The sequence below is a fragment of the Lutjanus erythropterus genome, chromosome 18, assembly GCF_056507025.1.
Source record: "Lutjanus erythropterus isolate fLutEry1 chromosome 18, fLutEry1.hap2, whole genome shotgun sequence".
Lineage (NCBI taxonomy): Eukaryota > Metazoa > Chordata > Actinopteri > Lutjaniformes > Lutjanidae > Lutjanus > Lutjanus erythropterus.
This window is the reverse complement of record NC_139334.1, coordinates 32,195,299-32,218,887: the sequence shown is the minus strand read 5'-3', so window position 1 is coordinate 32,218,887 and position 23,589 is coordinate 32,195,299. Positions and strand designations below refer to the sequence as shown.

The window sequence follows — 23,589 nt, the reverse complement described above, 5'->3', positions numbered from 1 at the left end:
GTGGAGTTTGGTTGGTTTGGAGAGAGCGATATTTGGCTTATGTAACAGCAGTTTCCCGTCAGAAAAGGCTGTCTGACAGCAAGGCAAAGCAGAAAAAATATTCTAAAGATAGCGTACACTTAAACTGATATTGATTTTTTTTTAAGTGACTAAAATATATTTTGTTGCTGAGCTTGTCCACCGCAGCACATTACTTAGCTTCCACTTCTCTGCTCCAAACTGGGGGCATATCAACCACCTACTGTAGGTTATACACTGACTATCATACTATAGTACCTAATACAATTCCTCATCAAGAACTCTGAACTATCCCTTTAAAGAAAAGGCATGTACGCACAGATGTATAGATACAGACGTGCGCTCAGGAGGCAGAGTGAATGTTTTTTGTGAGCAGTCAGTCTTGTTGGATGTGGCCCACTTTGTCCCAGAACACAGTATAGTTCTGCTGCCTCTATTTTTGGGTCTGCAGCAGTCTAGTTCCAGCCACTGCTGCTCATCACTGCTCTCAACCCCACCCCTAACCCTCAGCCCCTGCCCTCCTGTGATGTCCACTCACATTAGTCTCACACACACACACACGCACACACACACGGCACAAAGTCATGCACACACACCCTTCTGACTGCACAGAACACAGCAGAGACCAGAGCGGGATGGAAGGAAAGAGAGAGGCGGAGAGAGAAAGAGAAAAGGAGGGGTTCACAGAGGGATGCACTCGTCCTTGAGCACTGATGACCTCTTCTTCTTCTGACCCTCTTATGAGTCTACATTGTTACTGTACACAGCGAGTGTCTAATGTTTCATCTGAGACAGACTTGGGCAAAAAATAAATTGGAATATAGTTTCAGGTATTTGAACTGCAGGTGTTCTTGATCCATCTTTCCAGACATCTAAAAAGTTCACATCACTGGAAGAACAGAAAATTCGAGCACTTTTCATGTACTTCTTTAGTATTCACCGTGTACTCAGCTACTGTTTTGCCCAGCTCTGATCCTAGAATATGAATATGTTTGACTGCTATTTAATCAGAAACTCTCTCTCTCTTTTATCCCTTTCTCTCCATCCCTGCTTCCTTATGTTCTGTGCATCCTTTTTACCCTTCCTCATAATCATCTTACCGAAAACACACAACTCTGCACGCACACACACCCATCTCTCCCCCTCCACACACTTGCACAAAAACCCATACACCTTCCAGAGTCCCGGTCTAGATGTTGACGAGAACGGTACGCTGGATCTGAGTATGAGCAAGCGTCTGTGCAGCGGCGGCGGCGGTGGAGGGGACTCGGTGCTCACCCCTCTAGAGCCCATGTCCCCCCAGAGGCAAGCCGCCCTGCTGGGCTCCCGCTGCTACGGCATGGGGGACGCCGCCGACTGCTGGGACCTGCCCGTAGACTACACCAAGATCAAACACATAGACGAGGACGAGAAAGAGGTAAAGGAGGAAAATGACAAGGACAATGTTGGAAATTCACTGTCTGGTTGTGGCGCGATAAATTAGAAATTATGTATACTTTTTTTTCAGGATGGATCACTGCCTGAACATAAAGGGACAGTTCACTCCACAATCAAAAATGCATATTATTCCCCTAGACTGTACTGCTGCTTATCCATTTTGATTTTGTTTGGTGTGAGTTGCAGAGTTTATGAGATATGGGCCGTATAGATGTCTGCCCTCTCTCCAATATGATGGGACGAAATGGCACCCGGCTTGTGGGGCTCAAATTACCACAAAAAAAGAAAATATATGTATCATTCAAAACCAGTGTCTCTTTCCAAAAACCATCACCTCGCTACTCAAGATAATCCACAGACCTTGTTGTGAGCAGTTTCATACAGGAACTACTTTCTTTCTAGTAGAACGTAAAGTAGTTCCAGTAGATTCTAAAGTAGTTGTGGTAGATTCTACTGCAGGAAGAAAGTAGTTCCCACATGAAAATGCTCACAACAATGTCTGTGTATTATCTTGAGCAACCAGGACATGATTGTTGGGAAGAGACACTGGTTTTGAATTTTTCAAATCTATTTTTTGGTGCTTCGAGCACCACAAGCTGAGTGCCATTTAGTCCCATTATATTTGAGAGAAGGCAGACATCTCTATGGTTAATATCTACAGAACTCTTAACTCACACCGAAAAAACATCTAGATGGATAAACAGCACTACAGGCCAAGGGGAAAATATGTGGTTTTGATTATGGATTTAACTGTCCCTTTAAATAGATCAATATGCCACATCTGTTATTCATATAAACATTCTATTTTTGATCAGCTGCTCTCTTCTTTGCATCAGAATGCTTCACCACATATTCAGTTTCCTTTAAGATGTTCACGATGATACAAGAATTGAGATGGAAATGATGACAAGTGATGAGGAGAATAACGGAGAGCGATTACAAACAAATGACAGACAGTTGTGATGTTGATGATGATTATATAATTATAAAGCAGTAGTATATGATAGTTTTGGAGGCTGATAGACAGTACAGTTGGCATGCATCACTTTCTCTTCAATGTGTCTCAGCCCAAATTATTTCCCTCTGAGCCACTGATTCAACACAGTGTCTCCAAGTCAAACATTTGCATTGCCGTCTGATTGTCTTCTAGGTTTCTTACCTCCCCGTCTGACTCACTGTTACATGTCGACTCATTAGAAAGTCATATTAGGGATTTTTGAGGGAAACCTAATGAATCTGCATGTTAATTGATGTCAGCATTGCCATGCACAGAGGTATCTGCTCTGTTTGTATCATGCTCCCCGCACGCTGGCTTTCTGTTTTTACATTTCGCTCTTCTCCAAAATGAATTATGCAAAGTAGCACCTTGGGAGGGAATCGGAATAGCTCATCTCATCAAAGAACTGCTGGAAATCAATGCACCACTGCTGGGTGCGCCTGTCGGTGTGTACAGGCGCATGCATGTACAGTACATGTGCCTGTGTTGGTGTGTGCGAGATGTGAATATTCATATGAGTGTGTGTGTGCACCCGTGTCTCTTTGGGAGTGTGTCTGCGTGTAAATGCGAGCTCCATCCCTAGCCTACTTTCTGCTCTGCGTCTCTGTCTGTATGCGTGTGTCGTTCTCCTTCCTGTCTGCCTCTCAGCCTGCGCTCCCTTTAATTGGAGGAGCTCGCTGGCTGACCCAGCATCACACACTCCGAGACAGCTTGAGCGCTGGATAATTTGGGCTGTATCTGGACCTGTCTCTTTATGGGCATTACTGTACATACACTGCGAGCGTGGAAGAAAGGGAAGAGGATTTGCATCAACAGCCGTCGTGCCCTGGCTGCATGCACTGCAGACAAAGCACAGCCCCACAAAACACAGCCAGCAGCGGCGTGACACTGCATCACAGTGCCATCTAGTGACTCACTGCTGCATTACAGGGACAGAACCAGCCAACTCCCTCAATGCTCTGTACCCGCACGCACACTAGAACGCTCTATGAACATGTACGCACACACAGACACACACACACACTGTTCGTTTGGCACTGAGTCATTATTTCCTCCCAGGGATTCTATTTTCTAGCTCTGTCAGACTGACAGGTGAGGCTCAATAGTCACACAGGCTCAACCATTAGCATTCAAATTGACAAGACTCTGTGGTCTGACAGGTGTGCATGTGGAGTGTGTGCATATGTGTGTGTGGAAAAAAAAAGGCAAAGTGGTAAAGAAGGTGAAGGAAATAATAATGAGTTTTAATCCTGCTCCAAATAATAAAATGCATTCTAATGTTCAGAGTGTTGACTGTATGTGTTGTATTACAGTACGGAAAACACAGACTTTGATTTGAGCAGTTAACAAGTATAGAAAAAAGAAAAGAGACTGTTCTTTCTAAAATATGAAATTTCTAAAAATAAACTGATCATACAAGCAGAGTGTTTTTTCATGGTGTTTGGAGGAGGCAGCCAGTACAGCCAAAAAGTTTATCTCTGTGTAAGAGAGCGTGGGCCAGAGTGAACTTGGTGTCATCGAAAGGAAAGCAGGAAGCATGGTGTGCAAGTGATCGCACTCTAAACTATACAAAACTGCCTCTATATGTGTACGTCACGGCCTGCAAAACCGCTCCACCCCAAGTGCCTTATAAACTGTACCAAATCCAGACATTCATGGACTAAGTAGTGGCAGCAAATGCAGCAATGTCTTTGAGTTGAATATATACACAACATTGAAAATGGTTAGACAGCAGTGTAGTTATCAGAAAAGTAAACAGATGATGTTTTCTGCATAAGGAAACTTTTTGACTGCATTCATTGTTGTTTGCATGGACACAGTGAATAAACAAGGCTGCACAGATGCCATGCAAATTAAATGATTTAACTGTTTTCAACTCATTTTCAGAATTTATTTATTAAAGAGACTATAATATATGAGGGAACAATAATATAATATTGTTTATTCAATATGCTAAAAGATAAATATGTAATATATTTACTGTACTAAATCATAACATGACCATGCTAATCTGACAACAACGCCACAAAACTTGTTCTTTGAAATTTCCAGTACGGGCTGGAAAAACTGTTTTTGTTTGTTTGTTTGACATTAATTAGAGTGCAAATTAATGCTGAATGTCCACCGAATAAGTAGGTGTCTGTTTATGTGTCGCAAGAAATGATTAATAACCTTTTAGATGGAGTAGATGTTTATAAAAGTTAAATTGACAAAAATGTTAATGGAGTCTGGCAGGCAGAAAGGCAGGCAGTCACTGAACAAGAGTGTGCATTTTCAGAGCAGTGGGCTTGTGTTTGCAGGATAATGGGCTAAACTTGACATCGACAGATAAATTGACAGTTAAAAACAGCTGATCATTACAGCGAAGACTCGTCCTCGCTTGTCATTGTCAGAGTACGTTGTTGTCACCTGTCCTGCTCTCCTGTTCAGTGTCCACGCAGCGTGCAGGCAGCTTTGAATCTGAAGCGAGGGGCAGGCAATGTATTAAATAGGGATTCAGTCTATTTAATATACTGTCTGTGGCTCAAGTTCACTGTTTGGACTGAAGGCTCTGGTTTTACATATTTATCCTTTAAGGAAAAATAACGTGAGCACATACATATATATGGTCTGAAAAAAGAAAATGTGTAGGAGCCCTGTGTATATTATGTCTACGCAAGCATGGTTGCTTGAAAATGTATACTGATAGAGTGAGAAGCAAAAAAATCCTCTTCATCTCTGTCTTCCCCTTTCCCTCCCTGTCTTCTTCCTCCCTTTCCTCTCTTCCCTTCCTCAGCCGGACGACCTGGATCCGTTCTCCGACCTGCTGGACGACCGCTCTTACACCACCGATGTAAACATGCCCAGCCCCAAGCCCAAGTATGTCCAGTGCAAAGAGAGTAAGAAGGACCTGATAACGTAAGAGCCCTCCTACTCTTCTCAACTGTCCCCGTGTTCCTCCTCTCCACCTGACCCCTACTTCATGCTCTGCTTTCCCCTCCTCATCTTATTTCTTTCTTTTGTTTCTGTCCCTCTCTCTTCTCTGGTCGACCTCAGAGAACCACCGCTCCTCTTCTCTCCCTCCCCCATGCTGTGCTGCTGGCTTGCTATATGACTTTTATTTAACAGCTTTATCCATCTCAGAGCTGGTAGCTTCTACTGATGCCTTCATTGTAGCCTCCCTCGTTTTAGATACTTTATCTTTACCAGACACAACACCAGTCTTCGTTATTGTAGTTGATCTCAGGAGCCACAATATTCATCACAGACAGTGAAGCTAAACTGGAAACAATGAAACCCCACAATGACAAAAAAAAATCAGAAACAACCATTTTTTTTCTATAATTTTCACATTTTCTTCTCCTTCCCTTTGGGCTTATAAATCTGTCTATTTTTCCGGTGGCAGATGTCCCACACCGGGGTGTGATGGAAGTGGTCACTTGACGAGCAATTTCGCCTCACATCGAAGGTGTGACTTCCTTTTCTCCTGGTGGATTCTCAGTCTATTTCTCTTTATTGTTTTCAGCTTACCTCGACTATGCTGTCAAACACCTGTAGGCAGAATGTCTCTCTCTTCTTTGTTAGCCCTTTGACTATTGGCAACCTGACATCCTGAAACAAGGGTATCACGGAATAAGGAAAGACTAAATTAATTAAAGATTGGATACATGCTAATTTTTGAAGCTAAACCCTGGGATAAAATTATTTCTCAATGGGCCGTGTGTAAAGCCTTCTAAGCTGATGTTATTCAGTCCTCCAGGCCCTTCCCACAGTGCAATGTAGACTAAGCATTTACCATTCAGAGCAGAAGACTTAAGCATAATTGCTGAGTGTTGCAGTGTGAGGTGAGTCTGCGAGGACTGAATGATATCAGGCTCGGGGCTGACGTTGCTACACATACAGGAGATTTCCCCTGAACAAGCTCGCAACGTCTTTTAAAAACAACCTCATATGTAAATTTAATATTTTCTACAGCAGAGCATGAGAACAAGACATCCTTATGTATGAATGCAAATACTCAGAGGGTTAACTTCTTTAAATCAACTCCCTGCACTTGCATCATGGCTTTTTTTGCATTTCCTGGTTGATGTACTTCTGCACGCATGTGTTTGCATACGTCTGTGCGTAGATAACCAGTGTGGTCTGAGAGATTACTTTGTGTTACAGTGGTTGGGGTGACGTGTCATTTTGGTGTAACTAATGTTCCACTGATGTATTTTTCAGTCTCTCAGGTTGTCCTTTAGCTGATAAAAGCATTCGAAGTATGCTGGCCAACAACGCGCAAGAGCTCAAGTAAGGCGTGAGATGACTCACTGATATACTGTATGTATGATGTGTGTGTCTTGCTCATTCTGCCGAGGGTAAGGTCAGCTTTACTCATGTTAGTGCGCAGAGCTGCACGAAGTGGTAACGTAAAGCACAATATGGATAGAAATGATAAACTGCTCAAATGTGGAGTAAGTCTGGTGATATTCTACATTTTATATTGTCAACAAATCCCTTAAAATATTGTGAGTGTGTGTCATGATCTTATTTCTCTGTACTACAGAGCTCCTTTGTGGTTAAAAACTATTCAAAACTCATCAATGAGTCTGTTGCACTGGATGACGTGTTCCTTCATTACTATAAGCACCCGCACTGTGGTTTATTTTCACACATACAACATCCTGATGCCCCAAATACTCTGACCTCACCTCTCTCTGTATTGGCTTTTCGATATGAAAACCTGTGAACACTGAATAAGTGGGCGGCTCAAACTCTTATTCATGAACTTCTTGTTGCTTCAAACTTCAAAAATGTCCCAAGCATTGCTCAAAATTAAATTCACAAAGCAATGAAATGAAAAATCCATCAGTGCCATTAAAATGTGTGCAGAGAGTGGTTGAAAGACTGTATCTCAAAGTATCAATAATATAAGAAACAAATGCAACCAAAACTATGATAAACAGATTCACATTCAGCTTAATTTAGAAAGAAAAATATATAGTCAAACCTTTTAAAATAAAATGAAAACCATTTCTTTTATCAGTTACAACACTCTCACTCACCAAATGTGGATTAGTCCACAACTTAAAGCAGTCCTCAACAAATGTACTGTTTACTACTTTTGTTTTAGTAATGTTTGCTAAGAACTACATTGCCCAATTCTTTTTTAATGTAACAATATATTTATGACCCGTTTTAGGTAATTTAGGTGAATGCTGCAGAGAGAGCAGGAGAATTCTAAAGCATGCATCATGGGATTTGCTGACAATAAGAAAAATATACAATATTACCAGCCTTATTCTTATCTAATGTAATTATTATACCCAGTGTGTAAAATACATGGTGTGTCAGGGGCTCTCAGATCCGTGATTAAAGGGAAAATTCACCCCTTTTATGTGGATGTCCAGTCATTTTTGGTGATAAATTTATTCAGTTGAAGCAATAAATTCCTCGGTGTGTGCTATATTGGAGTTGTGCTGGCAGTGGCTACATGTTCCGAGACGCAAAATCTGCTGTGCATTCGGATGCCCATGCTGCCATACATTTTAGTATGCCAGAAACAGATTTAGTATGTCCCAATACATAGTATGTCAAATGCAGTATGCCAAAAATACCAGGATATCCTACTGCATCCAGTCGCATTTCACAGTATGCAAGCCTTGCAGCCTATTCTGACCCACAATCAAAATCAAAATGTGTCACATCAACTGATCTGCTGAGAGAGCACAGGCAGATGACATCTTGCACCCGTTTCAAATAGCAGTTTTTCTTTTTACCACAGACTGCAACAGATGTCCATTTATATGAGCAAGAGGGATGGCACAATGTAATGATGAAGTACTGTTTCCTGACTGTATCCATACTGCACGCAACAGTAAGTACTTTGTCAGGGCAACTGCAGCACGTACTAAAAATTAAAAAAAAAGTATGTGACTGGGAGCACAGCCCTGTTCTTTCTGCACCAGTGATGTCACAGTGATGTAAGTGCTGCTGAGGAAGAACTACAGGACGTTTCAGCTTGGATTTCAGTTGTTGGATTGGGTACTAGCCAGGGACTGTGCTAGATGAGTATTTTTGTCAACTAACACCATGTTTAACAGCTGCAGGTTAGGGTGGTGATACACAGCAGCATAGAAGCTCAAATGCAAGGCATCCTGGTAAATGTAGGCACAGCAGCATGGCTCCGCAGCAGCTTTTTGGGTCAATATAGCAGCACTTTATTTATCATCAACAGTGACTGAACAGCCACATAAAAACTGGTAAATTTTCTCTTAAACACCCAAGTCCCTCTGAAAACCTCAACATTATATTGTGGGGGGGCCTCGAAAAAGAAAATAATTGTATTTATGTAAACTGTGAAGTTAATTTAATGTTGAAATATTTAAGATTCAGCAGCACAGAAAATGTAACTGACAATAAATAGTGTCAAAGCTGCTAGCATTGACTTCACCTGTCATAGTTTTATCTAACTTACAGCTTCTCTGCTGTATACTGGTAAAAACAGGATTTCAGTCCAACAATCAGAAGTCAATATTTATCCAAACAGTTCAACAGTCTTTAAAAAGATAAATAAAAAAATAATACTCATCTGAATACATCATATATGCACCATGTTCGCTCACTTTTATTCTGGGTATAATGTTACAGAGTCCTGACATGTTTGAATTTGTTTTAAAAGTTTTTCAACTAACTTTTTTTTTTTTTCAAAATATTGGATGTGTCCTTTTATGGTGTTATTATATAACTACTCAGATTGAGCAGCTGACACAGTAATCATAATCTGTCCTAACCCACCCATAGTGTATTTTTCAGTCTAATGATAACCATTGTGAAGTAAAAGCTTGTGTCTGTCACATTTAATAGGCAATAAATCATAAAAATGACAGTGAAAGCTGTAGATAAAATGCACAGCATGGGCTATATTATCCTCTACATGCTGCACTGTTGCTGTAGACCCTGAGCCCTTTCTGTGTTCTCTGCCCCAGGTGCCCGACACCAGGGTGCGATGGTTCGGGACATATCACTGGCAACTACGCCTCACACAGAAGGTACAACAGCATACACACATGAACCAACACATCTCTTTTCTGTCTTGTCTCACATACATCCTAAAGTTCTTCCTTTACTCTGCTTCTATTTTTCTTCCCCTCTCTCTCTCTCTCCCTCACACACACACACACACACACACACACACACACACACACACATACTGTATGCTTCAACTTTGTAACACTGTCATTTATCTGCAGTCTCTCAGGGTGTCCGCGGGCCAGGAAAAGTGGGATAAAGATCATCCACAGTAAAGAGAACAAGGAGGACCAGGAGCCTATCAGGTACAGTACAGACACTGATCATCAGTCTTCCGTCTCCCTTTAAAACCCTGATACTGAAAGAAACTCCTCCTCCTGCTACAGTACCCACACCGCACTGCTCACTGCTTACTTTACATTTCCCATGTGGAATAAAAAGCACGACATACAGTAACTTTACTTTTCCCGTTTTAAAATGATGGAAGTAAACTGGGAACAAAACAGACTCGTGCTGTTTTCTAATCAGTGCGTTACTCTGTGATGTTCACTGATGCAAGGAGGAATAAATCAGTATTAGCTGTGACAAGACAAATGTGGTATGAGTGTAAAGTTCCAGCCCAAATGTGAAGGTGCAGGAGAAACTTCAGAGGAGCGAGGCTGTAGCAGTTTAGAGGGGGGAGATTGTGCAGTCTCTGGTGAACTCGTGCAGACACACAGGTAAGGGAAGACAGAGAGGCGAGCAGAGAGGGAGGGATGGAGGCAGAGAGAGATTGATTGGACTCTACCTAAATCCCACAATGGGCTTCTCTGGCCTCAGCCCTGCAGCTGCATTGATTTCTCTGGTGGTGCAGAGCACAAATAACACACTTTGGCCATTCTCGATCCTGTCATTCTGCTGGATTCTGAGGACAGTTTGTCCGTCAGCATGCCCTGTTGATGCTCAGATATCACTGTATAATTCTTAATTGGGTATATTTTCGAGCTTTGGAAAACTACAGAAGCCCTGAGAGGTAAGTAAAGTTTTTTTCTCCTGTGTTCATTTCTTAAGAACAGGTGAAAAAAATGGTTTTGCCATGACAAACTTTCTGTGTTCCTTAATTTTCTTTTCCATCCGTGAAACAAGTGGGGGAAAAGTTTTGGCAAGTGACAAAAATAATATTTCTAAGGGTTTGTTGTTACTGAAGTGCACCACCACCAGTGCATGTTCTCAATGGGACTAAAAGCATTCATGTTTTCTTCTAGGTGGTTTTTCCAAGGCTGAAAAGTGAAGCCAGCAGTTCCTCTAATAGCCACTTGAGACTGGCTCCAAAACAGAGACACTCTCCAGAGCATATTAACAATTTTTCACCATTTTCTGACATTTTAATTAAGTAATCGATTAATTAAGATAATAAAGAACAGATTCATTTATAACTCACCTGTTTAAACTATATTAAGGCTTAAAGTTATACATAATTTGGGCGTGGCCACTTTGAGAGACTGGCGCATACTGTCACAGAGGGTTTGCCGCGAGGTAGCCACCACATTTTTTGATTAGCCGGATGTTAACAGAGGCAGGCACTGCTGCGATGGTGACAGCCAGAGCCACCACACTGAGAGCTTCAAAACAGTTCTTAAGAAAAACCTGTGGGTGAGCTTATGGAGACCACATCCACTAATTATAATAAACTGTCTATGGTTTTAATACCTCCATGCACTCTAAACATATGGTGTGTATATATAAATGAAATTGCTGTCATGTCTTTCATTTGGCTAGAAATGTTTTTAAGCAGCACTAATCTGCTGTTAAGAAATAATATTTCCAGCCAAAAGAAAGACATGACAATAATCTTACATGTGTTTGATCCTCATGGAAAAAATCACCTGCCAAAACATTGTTTTCACCTGTTTTCACAGATGAAAGAAAATTAGATTTAAAAAAAATGGTCCTTTTCCACCCGTTCTTCAGTCTCAAACACAGAAGAAAAAAACTATTTAGATCCTAAGGAAAAAAGTAAATTTCTTAGTTTCAGAGTAAGACATAGTGATTGTCACTAATAAATAAAATCCAGAGAAGAAGCACATTAAAACAAATAAAACTCTAAAGCACAGGAAAGACTTTTCAAATTTTTTGCAGTATATAAAATATAAAGTAAAGGAGTAAATGAACTTCACCTCTTGATCTTTCAGTTTTCACTGTCTGGATTATGGATGACATCATCCTTTTCACCATTTTTTGAGAGCTTATTATGCTCAGAGGGAAAGTTACTACACCCTCCCTCAACAGTCTGTGTGCCCTCCTCAGGGCAGAGATCGCGACCTTTGTATGATCGTTTATCAGGAGACTCTTCTTGTTTCTGTCATTGGGAGTTTGCTCTTAAATCTTTAACTGGCTCTCATGGTCTAACCCTTAAGGGATAGTTTTGAATTTTTGAAGTGGGGTTGTTCAGGTTGTTTGAAAATTTTTCCAATCCACCATCATCAGCCCATCTGTCTGTGATTGGCGATATCTTCATCCCCCCTCGCCCCTCCTCCCGTCTGCTCAAGTCTCAGCTGGGAGATTTATTCAAAGCGTTACATATGCTGCGTACGTTCACTACAACAAATAAACAAAATAAACTCACAATTTGTCAAGGAACTGAATATTCTCACACCTATTTTCCGTTTTAAACAGAGAAATACAACCATACACCTTGTGAATTCAAGTTTCTCTTTTACGACAAGCTTAATTGGCTTAACTCCTCCTAAAACACACTTCATTCAACTCGACAGAAAAACGTAAAACTCATCTGAACTGTCTCTGTTAGTCTGTCCACTCTTCCAACAATCACCAGCTCTGGTTCGGTCGAATTAAATCCTCAATTCACTGTGTGAAAAGAGTATAAAGAGTCTGACTCTGCAGGCTGTTTACCTCTCACTCCTCACTCAGCTCGGCGCACTTATGGTGTGGCTTACTGGGTGTGTACTGCTGCAGCTGTCACTCTGCAGACCATTATAGTAGCTAAATAAAATGACAGATATCGCCCCAAAAATCTGCCAAAAAAACAACAGCAGCCCATAATGGATTCAGCCCATTGTCAACGGGTGATATATTTGTCCAATCACCCACCTCTAGTGACTGTATGAAGTACTTATCCATTGTCAGTATATTTTAGCCACTAACATATAGGTGAAATACGTTTAGCAGCTGACCCTGTCCACAGCAGTACCTATATATCTCAAATACCAGAAGAATATCCTGCAGGAGACAACAGTGCACACGACACCCCCTGTATCTTTTCTTTTCTGTCAAAAAACCACAAAGTTGAACTAACACCAGGTAACTGCTATTTACAGACAGAACTGATACTTTCACAATTGTAGCGAGCTTTAGCCATAATCCATTTTGTGAGGTGTGACATATGGAATATTTTACTGCTTCATTGCATCTGATTAGCACTGGTGTTGATGCACTGTCAGCATTCCAAAGCTATGATAAGGCTGCCAGTGGGACAGCTTTAAATAAGATGATGGTATCTTTGTTTATATGAAAGTAGAAGATATAGAAGGAAACAGACAAATGAGATTCATTCATACAGTAGATGGTATTTCAGGACTCAGGAGGCAGACAGACTGTGGTGTGTGCTACAGACTCAGCAGGTCACTCTTGGTGACGTCTCCAAAGTAGTGACAAGAAGACGATGTCAAGTTTAAAGTGTAGACGACGATAAATCAAACTGTCTGAGAGTCGTCACTGAGAAGACTTCACTCTGTTTCCCCCCAGGTGTCCAGTCCCAGGTTGTGACGGTCAGGGACACGTGACGGGGAAGTATGCGTCCCACAGAAGCGCATCAGGGTGTCCCATAGCGGCCAAGAGACAAAAAGACGGCTACCTAAACGGCATCCAGTTCACATGGAAGTCTGGCAAGACAGAGGGCATGTCCTGCCCCACACCGGGCTGCGACGGCTCGGGTCACGTCAGCGGCAGCTTCCTGACACATCGCAGGTGGGTTCAGGGGACTTGGCTGTGTGTTGTTGCTGCTGCTGAGTTAAAGGTGCCCTGTCGAGTCTACTTCTCAACAAAACAAAAGTTGTTTACATTCAGTCTCACTTAATAAAACATGTTATGTGAATTCTAGAGGTCTAGGAAAAAAAAAAAAAAAAAAAAGCAAAACTATTATCGCTCTGCTTTATTTACACATAGACACGTCACAAGGCGTCATACTCTAAATAACGTGGAAACAATATGCAACCAAGGGCTTAAATTCTGACCAAATGCCTGTAGCTAGCTAAAAAAATAGATCCCAGCTTTTAAAAGGATTACTTTAGCACCCTGTGTATATCAGAGAGGAAAAGCTACACTGACAAACTTTGTATTGCTTGCTATTTCCAACTATTTTATCGAATCACTGGATAGAATCATAATTTAACCTAACAAAGAACAAACCCAGGCCTTTCACAGCTCGGTTAGCTTCAGCCTCTGCAGTTTCCTGCAGTTTACCCCTTCATCCTGCTGATGCCTCGTGTCTTATTGCCTGTATCCACTTGTGTCTTCTTAAAGACTCTGTTTTTCAGTTCAGCAGCTCATAACAACTAAGTTCCGGGTTCTTTACCCTGGTAGTGCATCCCAAAACACAGCATCTTTTAGGCATTTTTCTTGTACTTTACCAGTGTTTTTCTCAGTTTGTTGTCACAATGAAAATCAGGCATTAAATGTTTGTATCTTGGAGGATACATTACCCAGATGAAAGTATAAAACAGGGACTCTTTTGTTTTGAGGCCTCCAGACAATCAATAATATAAAACATGTGACATATAGATGTTTGTCACTGGTCAAAGTGCTTGCAGTCTTTTCCTGTTTGCTCAGCTTCCATTGCTGATAGTGTATTATCAGTGTAGGGGAACCACAGGGAACATGGCAGCATAAAAACAGAAATAAGATCTTTTGTTTAGAAATGTTAATAGCCTGTTATTTATTCAAAGATTAGTTTGGTTTCCAGTGTTTAAAACATACGACTGTTTAGTGTAACTTTCTACACTTGCTTTGAAACTTCAAGCTTTAAAGGAATAGTTTGACATTTTGGGAAATCTGCTTATTCACTTTCATGCTGAGAGTTTGATGAGAAAATCGATACCACTCTCAAATCTGTAAAGATAAATATGTAACTGGAGCAAACAGCCAGTTAGCTTAGCTTAGCACAGAGACTAACAGCACCTTTAAAGCTTAAGGTAACTGTCACTTGGCTGTAGCTACATGTTAATCTTACAGACATGAGAGTGGTTTCAAGAGTCTCATCTAACCCTTGGCAAGACAGTGGATGTTGAACTAGTCCTTTAAGACATACACTAATGGAACATTTTAGTTTTTTTTTTTTTGTCTATACAGCCAAGCAGTCTGCAAACAATGTTGACTCACTGTGTGTGTGGAATATACTGAAACAGTGCGCCCTCTCCTTATTTGCCTCCTCTAGTCTGTCTGGGTGTCCACGTGCCACCTCCGCCATGAGGAAAGCCAGGCTCTCTGGAGTGGAAATGCTAACAATAAAGCAGCAACGTGCCAGCAACGGTAACTACAACCACCACTCACCCACACAATGCAGCCAATCAGGAACATGGCTGTGGAATGATTTGCTGAACAGAATACCAATTTCAGATAATAAACCAATCAGGAGTGTGTGTGCTGAGCATTGTCTGAGTATAAACTGCCATTCAGGGGCAGAGTGCAAATAATGAGAAGAGTGGTTCCAATCTGGAGGAACGGGGCCGGGCTTTTTTTTTTTTTTTTTTGGCAGTAATCACACATGAAGTATCTGAGCTAGCTGGTGGTTGTGTGCTCCATCTGTTTTCCCAACACTTCACCCTGGACTGCGGTGAATTTCAACGCTTCATAAAGGGATATGACAGGATCATAATGTAATTTGTCTGTGAGATAGTTGAGTCTTAATCAGCTAAAATGACCTGCTGGCCCACTTCCATTGTAGAGGTGAAGACCAGCAGAATTCTTACTTAGCTATCGAGTCATGTTGTGTCATTTTTAATTACTTCAGTCCAACATATAAAGGCTGTTAATCGAATTTAAGACTGAGGCTTTGTAGTAATCTGTCTGCTCCTTGTCTGTAGGACTGGAGCATGAAGATGACATCAAACAGCTGGATGAAGAAATCAAAGATTTAAGTGAATCAAATTCACAAGTGGAAGCAGACATGATCAAACTTAGAACACAGGTAAGTCACTTCCAGTCTGCCACAATTACTGGCCTGTGGTACTTTTATCTGAGTGAGCAAGGGGTGCGTTTCATAGACCCCGTTTACACCTGGGTTTAAAATGCGATGTGTATCCTGACACGTTATCCAGATAAGAAAAAAACACGTTAATGCAAAGTGTAAAGTGAGAATGTTGAAAGAGACAGACCTCTAATTACTGATTATATGTCTATTCTTTGCCATGAAAGAAGCAAAAGAAACATGAAACTGCATGAACAATTGAAGCAATACTGAGGTGGGAAATGATTATATGCAGTAAGAAATGTCTGTGTGTGCTGCAATCATCTGTGCAACTCATAATTCAGGTACTGCAACACACTGAGACAAACTGATGTTTTTTTATAATTGTATTATTTGGACAATTCACAAGAGGGGACATAATTAAAGGTGGAATCTGCAACATTGTTTTAAAGCACCATTCAAAGTTGGCAAGATGGGGCGAGAGACTTTGAATTAGTAGAGCGAGCCCCAGTAGCAAGAACAAAGCAATGAATCAGATGAATAAAATGTTATTTATAAAACTACAAATACACACAGCCAAAGCGGTCCTCAGCGTGCTCTGCCTGTGTCTGTACCTCTCTGCAGCTCTCAGCAGAGGAAAGAGGTGGAGAATGTGATGTTACAGTTGGTTGGCATGTTTCTATGGAGTCTCAACCTCAAAATCCGCATGCTGTGTTGGCGTGCCAGATGGTTTGTTACACAGAACCATCTGGGCAGTTGTCATTAGAAACTATGGAAAAGGGCAGGCACTCTCAAAAAAACACTTGACAGGTGACTGGAGGAACCATCTGTCTATGATGTCAAACACAGACTAACTTAAACCGATCAGATCAAACTCTTCCTGAAGCCAAGAGGACAGTGATTGGCTGCACCACGTTTGGTGCGGACACAAACAGATAATTTGAAGCCCGGTGAATACAGCTGACTTGCAAGGTAAAGAAACATGACAAGCACAGCAAAACATGAAAAAAATAAGAGAACATGCAGAGAGCAGAGTCTGTGCAGATACAGACACCACCACACACTTCTAGTGGGTCAAAGTGATGATTTGATGGGACTATGTTTATATAAGTCAACATGTTTTTCTTTTGTGTTTTAGGAAAATGTTGCTTATAAGGCCTTTATTAATTTGTCATCTCTAAAGGTGTCCCCCAACTCAACAACTCACAGAAGTCACATTTTGTAAGGGAGTCTGGGGCTGTTTAGCCGTCATCTCAGATTACTCACGCACAGGTTTTGGTCTGGAGGACAGAGATCTGATTTCAATGAGGATAACAAAAACACATTGAAAATTCCAGGTGTATAAGGCATCCCTGTAGCTCAGCTGGTTGAGTGTGCACTCCGTGTACCGAGGCTGTCAGTTCTATGCAGCGGCTGCTGGTTCGACTCCCGCCTGTGGCCCTTTGCTGCGTCCCTCTCTCTACCCCCTTTTCTGTCTTCTCTTCAGCTGTCCCTATCTGATAAAAAAGGCACAAAGCCCCAAAAAATAATCTTTAAAAAAATGCCAGGTGTAAACACAAAGAACAAGAACAGGTCATTTATTGTCCAGATTGTGTATTCAGATACAAATCTCATTTTAATATCAGGTGTAAATGGAGTGTGACTGTGTAAGAGAAGTGGACGTCACTTCTAGGTTTGTACAGTGAAGCCAATGCAGAAGTGGCTTAAAGTTGCAGTCTTGGCCAGCAGGGGGCAACCCCACTGATTGCAAAAAGAAGTTTGATTGTATGTAAGCTTATGAGAAAATGACCCTACTTTTCACTTAATTTATGAGCTCAGTAAACAGCTTCCTATTGAGTTCATGGTCTCAGTAGCTAGTTTCAAGTCTTCTTAAACACAACATTTTGTTCATTTTATAAATTTTGTCCCCATTTAGAGTAAAATTGACAATAAGCTTGTCATTCACAAGTCGCTACTGGGGTGAACTGTCAAGTTGCTTCCACAGAGACGAAGCCTGTTCACGTCTCGCTCCAAAAGACCAAAATGCCAAAGTCAAGGCTTCAGAACGGTAGTTTACAAACCAGAGGGTGACGTCATGGTGGTGCCGTCCACTTCTCCTCTACAGTCTGCGGTGTGTACTTCTGTGTCTGTGAATACAAAGCTGTACTGTAACATCCTGTCCTCCACCCGTCCTCTCCTCAGATCACAACAATGGAGTCCAACCTGAAGTCCATAGAGGAGGAAAACAAGGTGATTGAACAGCAAAATGAATCTCTCCTGCATGAGCTGGCCAACCTCAGCCAGTCACTGATTAACAGTTTAGCTAATGTCCAGCTCCCTCATATGGTAAGGGCCACCAGGAACGGCTAGCCGGCAAGTTGCAGAATAATAACGCTAACCTAACAGTAGCATTATAGCAGCTTATTGATTTATTTGTGTATTTAACCACAGTCTATTGTGCATGCTTAGTCTAAAATGTGGAGCATTGCTTGTCTTTCCAAACAGTGAGGGGGAGTTGTGAAATGAGGTTTGATTGGGTGACTCCAACAACAGAAAAGATTGCTACATTCAACTGTTTCGGTTTAACAAAAGTATATAGAGAATATATTGAGGTTTTGTCTTCTTTTAGAGAGGTGTGATGATTATAGGCGTTATTGTAAAGTGTATTACGAAGTTGTTAAATTTTTGAGGACTGAAAACCTGTTTTGTTTTGGGTTTTTTTTTTTATAAAACATCCACATGTATTCTATCATTACATCTTTTCTTTTTTGTGGCTCTTGAAGATAAAGCAAAAAGTATTCCATTCTGAGAGAGTATCATAGTAATCACACACTATTTCATCCTGTTTTTCATCCTTCACAAAGCCATTCTTTCATGATATCCTCTTGCATAATGGATTAGTTAACGTTCATTGACAAAAGGAATGAATTATTCCTCAGTTAAGCGTCCACGTCTAAGTGGAAAGCCATTTTTATAATCACATCCTCTTTTTATATTTCACCAGTTATTCAGATAAAAAAAAACAGTCCATGACACTGCAGTAAAACTCATTTAAGCAGTCAGAATTTGACAAGTGATACCTCCTTAACACCAGCGAGCCGTTCTGACACTATGGGCTGGTCTGGTTCTGTTTGTCTTCATGTCCCGTATGTCTTCATCCATGTCCAGTCTCTATTTTTCCACTTAATTTAAAGTCATGTATACTTTATGTGGCTGTATATCAAATACTGCCATCTAGTGTTTAAATTTAACAATAACAACTTGGTTTCTCAAAGCAAGCTGATAGAAATGTGTCCCTCCTTTCTTTCCGTAGAAACCACTGACACACAAAGAGCCTCCAATGAGGACTAACAGCTGCTTACAGCTGCACCAGCAAGTAAGTCAATGACTTCTGTTATTTCTATTGTTTTTTTTGTTCATGCTCTGCACTTTAATATTGTGTTTCACCTCCACAGTAAGTGTTGTCATTAGTATGGATGCAAAGAAAGGTCATAAGAACATAAATCTGATGAAGGCAACTGATTCCTCACTGTGAAACTTAGTCTGTGCTCAAAGTCAAGCAGTGTCTTCTCTGCATCATCTCACCAGTCTACCATTGAATGTTTATTAAAAATATTTCAGTGCTAAATATATTTTCTACAGTGTATCGTAAGTCTGAGCTCACACATTCTTCTGAACTGTACCTTAACGTCCTGAGTAGTGTTTGACATTCACTCACCATCACTCTTCATTATTTTATCCAACCATTACCAGCCACAGTGTGCTGCTAAAACCATCTTCAGTGAACAGCCTGAAGAGGCACAGTCCATTTTTAATTCACCAAAAGTCAAGTCATGAAAAATTCACACTTTGCTCATGAGGATAATAATCCCCACTCTGAAAGAAGAACTACAAATTTAAAATAATATATTGCAGTGTTATAAATTCTGTGGTATTTAGTTGTATTACAAATATTCAAGAGTGATTAAATTTCAAAGCTAACTGAAATAGTTCCAGTCTTTATTTATTTCCATGCACTGTCTTTTCTTCATGTCTTTTTTTCTTGTCACAGTTGTTTTGCTGTGATGTGAATGTGATGGAAGCATGGTAGTAGTAGCAAGTAGTTTCTTGTATTTGTAACTATAAATTGCTCTGCAGTACGTTGGGTGATAGTATGGTGATCAAGTGTCCCACTTCAGGTGGGACTACCCAGCATTTTTATCCCTTGTCCCACATATTGAGAGGATGTCCCACATTTTGATCAGCTCTAGTTTTCAAATGTCAAACCACAGCAGGACGGACACTTTTTCTAAAGTCCGCCCTTTATCCAGTGGCTGTGAAAAACATAAGGAAGGCTGCCGTCACAGGGCTGCGTCTGATGTCAAACTGCGCACACGTGGGTCAAGGAAAGATGCAAGTCACCACAAAGTCACGAGCTATGCAGATTTAACAACTAACAACTTATCTATCGTGTCCCCCTGAATCAACCAGAGGGCAAAGATGTTATGAGATAAGGTGCAGAATAGAAATATTTATTTTTTTTATTTAATTGTCCCACACAAACATACTCTTTGTCCCACATTCGGTGTGTTGAGACCTGGTGACGTTGTGTGGCAGACAAAGCAGCACTAACAGCAAGTCATGTCTTCATGTTTTTGTCGATACAACTCAGAAACATACACAAAACGAGATTTATTTACACATATTTCTTCTTAAAAGTTTACATATTTGAGGGGGTGATTTTAGGACATATTAAATCCCCCCCTCACGTCTGTTGTAACAGCCTCCATGTTGTGTGTTTTGGTCCTGCAGGAGCCAATCAGCGAGCAGAACTTTGACGCCTACGTGACCACCCTAACAGATATGTACACAAACCAAGACCAGTACCAGAGCCCGGAGAACAAAGCCCTGTTGGAAAACATCAAGCAAGCTGTTCAAGGGATCCAAGTGTAACTATTGAGCAGAGGGGGATTTTTGTTCCCCCGGCAGGTGTGGGTGGTGTATCAAATCCACATACAAACAGGCGGTGATGGTTTGATCTCCTCGGTTCGGTGCAGTAACTTCTATAGTGTTATATATTCTCAATTCTGTTCTCTGAAAAAAAGAGGTATTATGCTTAGGAAGACCTCGAGATAATTTCTTTCTTTGGTTCTTTTCTTTTTAGGCCTTGCTTTGAGGAAGAACATAAAAGAGTCAAACGGCAAAATAGTTTTTGAGGACATTCACATTTTGTACGTTTTCATATGAGCTGACATAGTGTCATGTAATGTTTCTAGCTGCTCATGTATGCACATTTTTAGTGTATATTTCTGAACAGTAAGCTAATGATAATGGAACGCGAGTTCTTTTTATTGCTTGACAAACAAAGCATTTTAGATGAAAAAACTGGACAGTGAAATAAAAATGAAAAAACTACAAGCAAGGAGGAAGCTACTTCTTTTTCTCCTCACTGGATGATTTTGGACTCGATGATTTTAGATGTTTTTTTCTTGTTCTTGTTCTTCTCCTTCTCCTTCTTCTTCTTCTTCTTCTTCTTCTTCTTCTCCTTCTTCTTTTTTGCGTGTACATTGTTCCAGAGCAAGAACTGGTTTGCGGATCGCTTTATTTTCTGACAATGCTTGAGAAACGTTTGTGTTTTGTTTTGATGATTTAAAAAAAAAAAAAAAAAAAAAATCAAGATGTGTAGCTGTAGGTGGGGGCATTTTTAATTGGTGCTGTAAATGAATCCGGAGAGGAAAACTGACCTGATGTATGTATGAATGTATGTATGAACAGTTCTATTGTAAACATCATTACACGGAAACCCGATGGTGGAAATCCCATTATCTAGGAGAGCCAATTAATTCCTAGAGGAAGACGTCTGTGCGGTGCATGCATGTTCACATGCTCATCCTTAACTAATCTCCAATAGAAGCGATGTGTAAAGACAATGACCTATAGACCACACTCTAGCCTTTCTAGTATCAAATCTGCTCAATTTCGAGACTTGTGTTGCTAGGATCAAGAAACATCTCAGCAATATAATAAGTGAATAATTTGTTTATAGTCGGTACGGGATGCAATCTGCAAAGGAAAAAAAAAAGGTTGGGTATATGCAATTTCTTGTTTATAAGCATAGCGGGGTAACATGAATCTTTTTAATATAGCCTATGTAAAATATTGATTTTTATACAAATCTTTTAATACAAAAAGTCTTTTTAAAAAAGAGGAGGGAACCTGGACATTGAGTTTTAGAAGCGAAAGTATATGAGTTCCACTTTTTTTCTGTACGATTTTGCACAGGGACACCTTCGTTTCCATGTTTTGATGTTCTTACAGAAACTAAAAAGCAGTACCCGAGAGCCTAAAAGGAGGGTTTCAGAGGGTTTTGTAAAGAGTATTTATAGAGTATGACAGCGGGACTTACAGGGTCACTGTCCCCACTTATGTGCCAGTAGACTATTTGCACTTGTCCTTGAAGATATTATCCTTACGTACGGCGGCGTGCAATTTTCCAGGTGACCTCTTTGGCACACGATCGGAGCAACCAACTGCTTGGAGCCACTGTAGGTGTGGATTTAGTACCACTGAGAGAGGAAGAACAGGGACTTGAAATCAGAGAGGAGGAGGATTATAACCATAGCAGTTATACTGTAGGCTATTATCAAGTGTAAAAACATTAACAATGTTCTTTCATTTTTGCTCTGTTTTAGGAAGATGAAGTTATCCCCCAGCAGCACTTTATATCTAATCACTGTACAAAGGATTAAATAGTCAATCAATTCAAGGTTTTAAAAAAAGCAGAAGAAACGGTGAACGAGACCTTCGAGGGGTCATACAGCCCGGCGTCACGCCCGACTGTATGCGCCCCTCCGTTCTGTTGTTCTAGTTGTTAGCGATCATGTTCAGAATTTGCCTTTTTCGAGAGCTAATGCAAAAGGTGCTTGTCGTTCACCTGATTGAATCTCATCTATTGTACTTTACTGTCCTCTTTCAGGACTCTACTACCCATCATCCATGACTGCATACGCCTTTTTCCACAGCATCGTGTCTGCAGCTTTTTGCCAATATAGTAATGCTTCAGTAGAGTAATAGCTAGTACCAGTTTTTGAATTAATTCTCATTATCAGTAAAAAGGGAAACGGGATTTTAAAGCACAAACCGGCTGCTCATCTGATGTTGGTACATAAATAACAAATCTGAATAGAGTTATCTGTGACTATCTATAGGGAACACAAACAGGTTGTCACATATTTAGAAAGCTGACTTTTCATATAAATTATTGTGAATTCATCAGAGTTTATTATTTTATTTGAGCCAATTCATTTTGAGACTGGTTTTCAGTGACCATTAACAAAGACAGGATTTTGTATAAACTATTGTGCTCTCTGTGGAACTGAAGTTTGATTTATTTTTGTACTACACAGCATGGATTTGTTGACATTTTAATTTTGCTATAAATGTGTGAGATCACAAGTTGCTGTGATATTTCATTTATAAATTGTGAACTTTGTACAATTTTTGTCATGCTGGATGTTGACACATCTTACTCTGAATAAAGAAAAAATGTGTTGCCAGAGGCCTGTAACATGTTTTCTTTAGTGTGTTCGGTCGGCATGCAGAGTAACAGATTACATGTAGCAGGATTATGTAATGTGGACACCAAAAAAGTAACTGTATTCCATTACAATCACAGATTTAAAAAAAGACATAATCAGATTACAGATACATTTAGTAAGACTGAGGATTATTATTAGGATTACGTTAAAATAAAAAACGATATACTACCATTCACAGTGAACACACAGTTGTCAATTCATTATCATGGACTCTAGTGTAAAAATGCTTGTGTGGAAATTTCACTATTTTCGGTCCCTAAATCAATCAATCAATAAATAAATTGAGCTGCAAGGATTACTCTATTATTAATCGACTATTAAATTAATCTACTTTGTTTTGATAATTGATTAATAATCATGTTTAAAAAATTCTCTTATTTCAGCTTCTTATATGTGAATATAAT

General features: G+C 40.3%; 1 protein-coding gene across 7 annotated transcripts in view; it reads left to right on the top strand.

Annotated features, from left to right (window-relative positions):
- Positions 1–23,143, top strand: part of myt1lb (myelin transcription factor 1-like, b) — a 142,311-nt gene extending 119,168 nt beyond the window's left edge. For 4 of the 7 annotated variants that reach the window (XM_084742300.1, XM_084742299.1, XM_084742302.1 and 1 more), the window contains exons 12-23: positions 1,199–1,435; positions 5,229–5,350; positions 5,838–5,900; positions 6,656–6,724; positions 9,403–9,465; positions 9,667–9,750; positions 13,190–13,411; positions 14,877–14,971; positions 15,526–15,629; positions 17,811–17,954; positions 18,922–18,984; positions 20,400–23,143. In XM_084742300.1, the coding sequence (XP_084598426.1) occupies positions 1,199–1,435; positions 5,229–5,350; positions 5,838–5,900; positions 6,656–6,724; positions 9,403–9,465; positions 9,667–9,750; positions 13,190–13,411; positions 14,877–14,971; positions 15,526–15,629; positions 17,811–17,954; positions 18,922–18,984; positions 20,400–20,540 (1,407 nt within the window). In that variant the 3' untranslated portion in view covers positions 20,541–23,143. The remainder of the gene's footprint in view (positions 1–1,198; positions 1,436–5,228; positions 5,351–5,837; positions 5,901–6,655; positions 6,725–9,402; positions 9,466–9,666; positions 9,751–13,189; positions 13,412–14,876; positions 14,972–15,525; positions 15,630–17,810; positions 17,955–18,921; positions 18,985–20,399) is intronic. The other 3 variants (XM_084742303.1, XM_084742305.1, XM_084742301.1) reach the window with 3 other exon arrangements.
- The last annotated feature ends 446 nt before the right edge of the window (positions 23,144–23,589 follow it).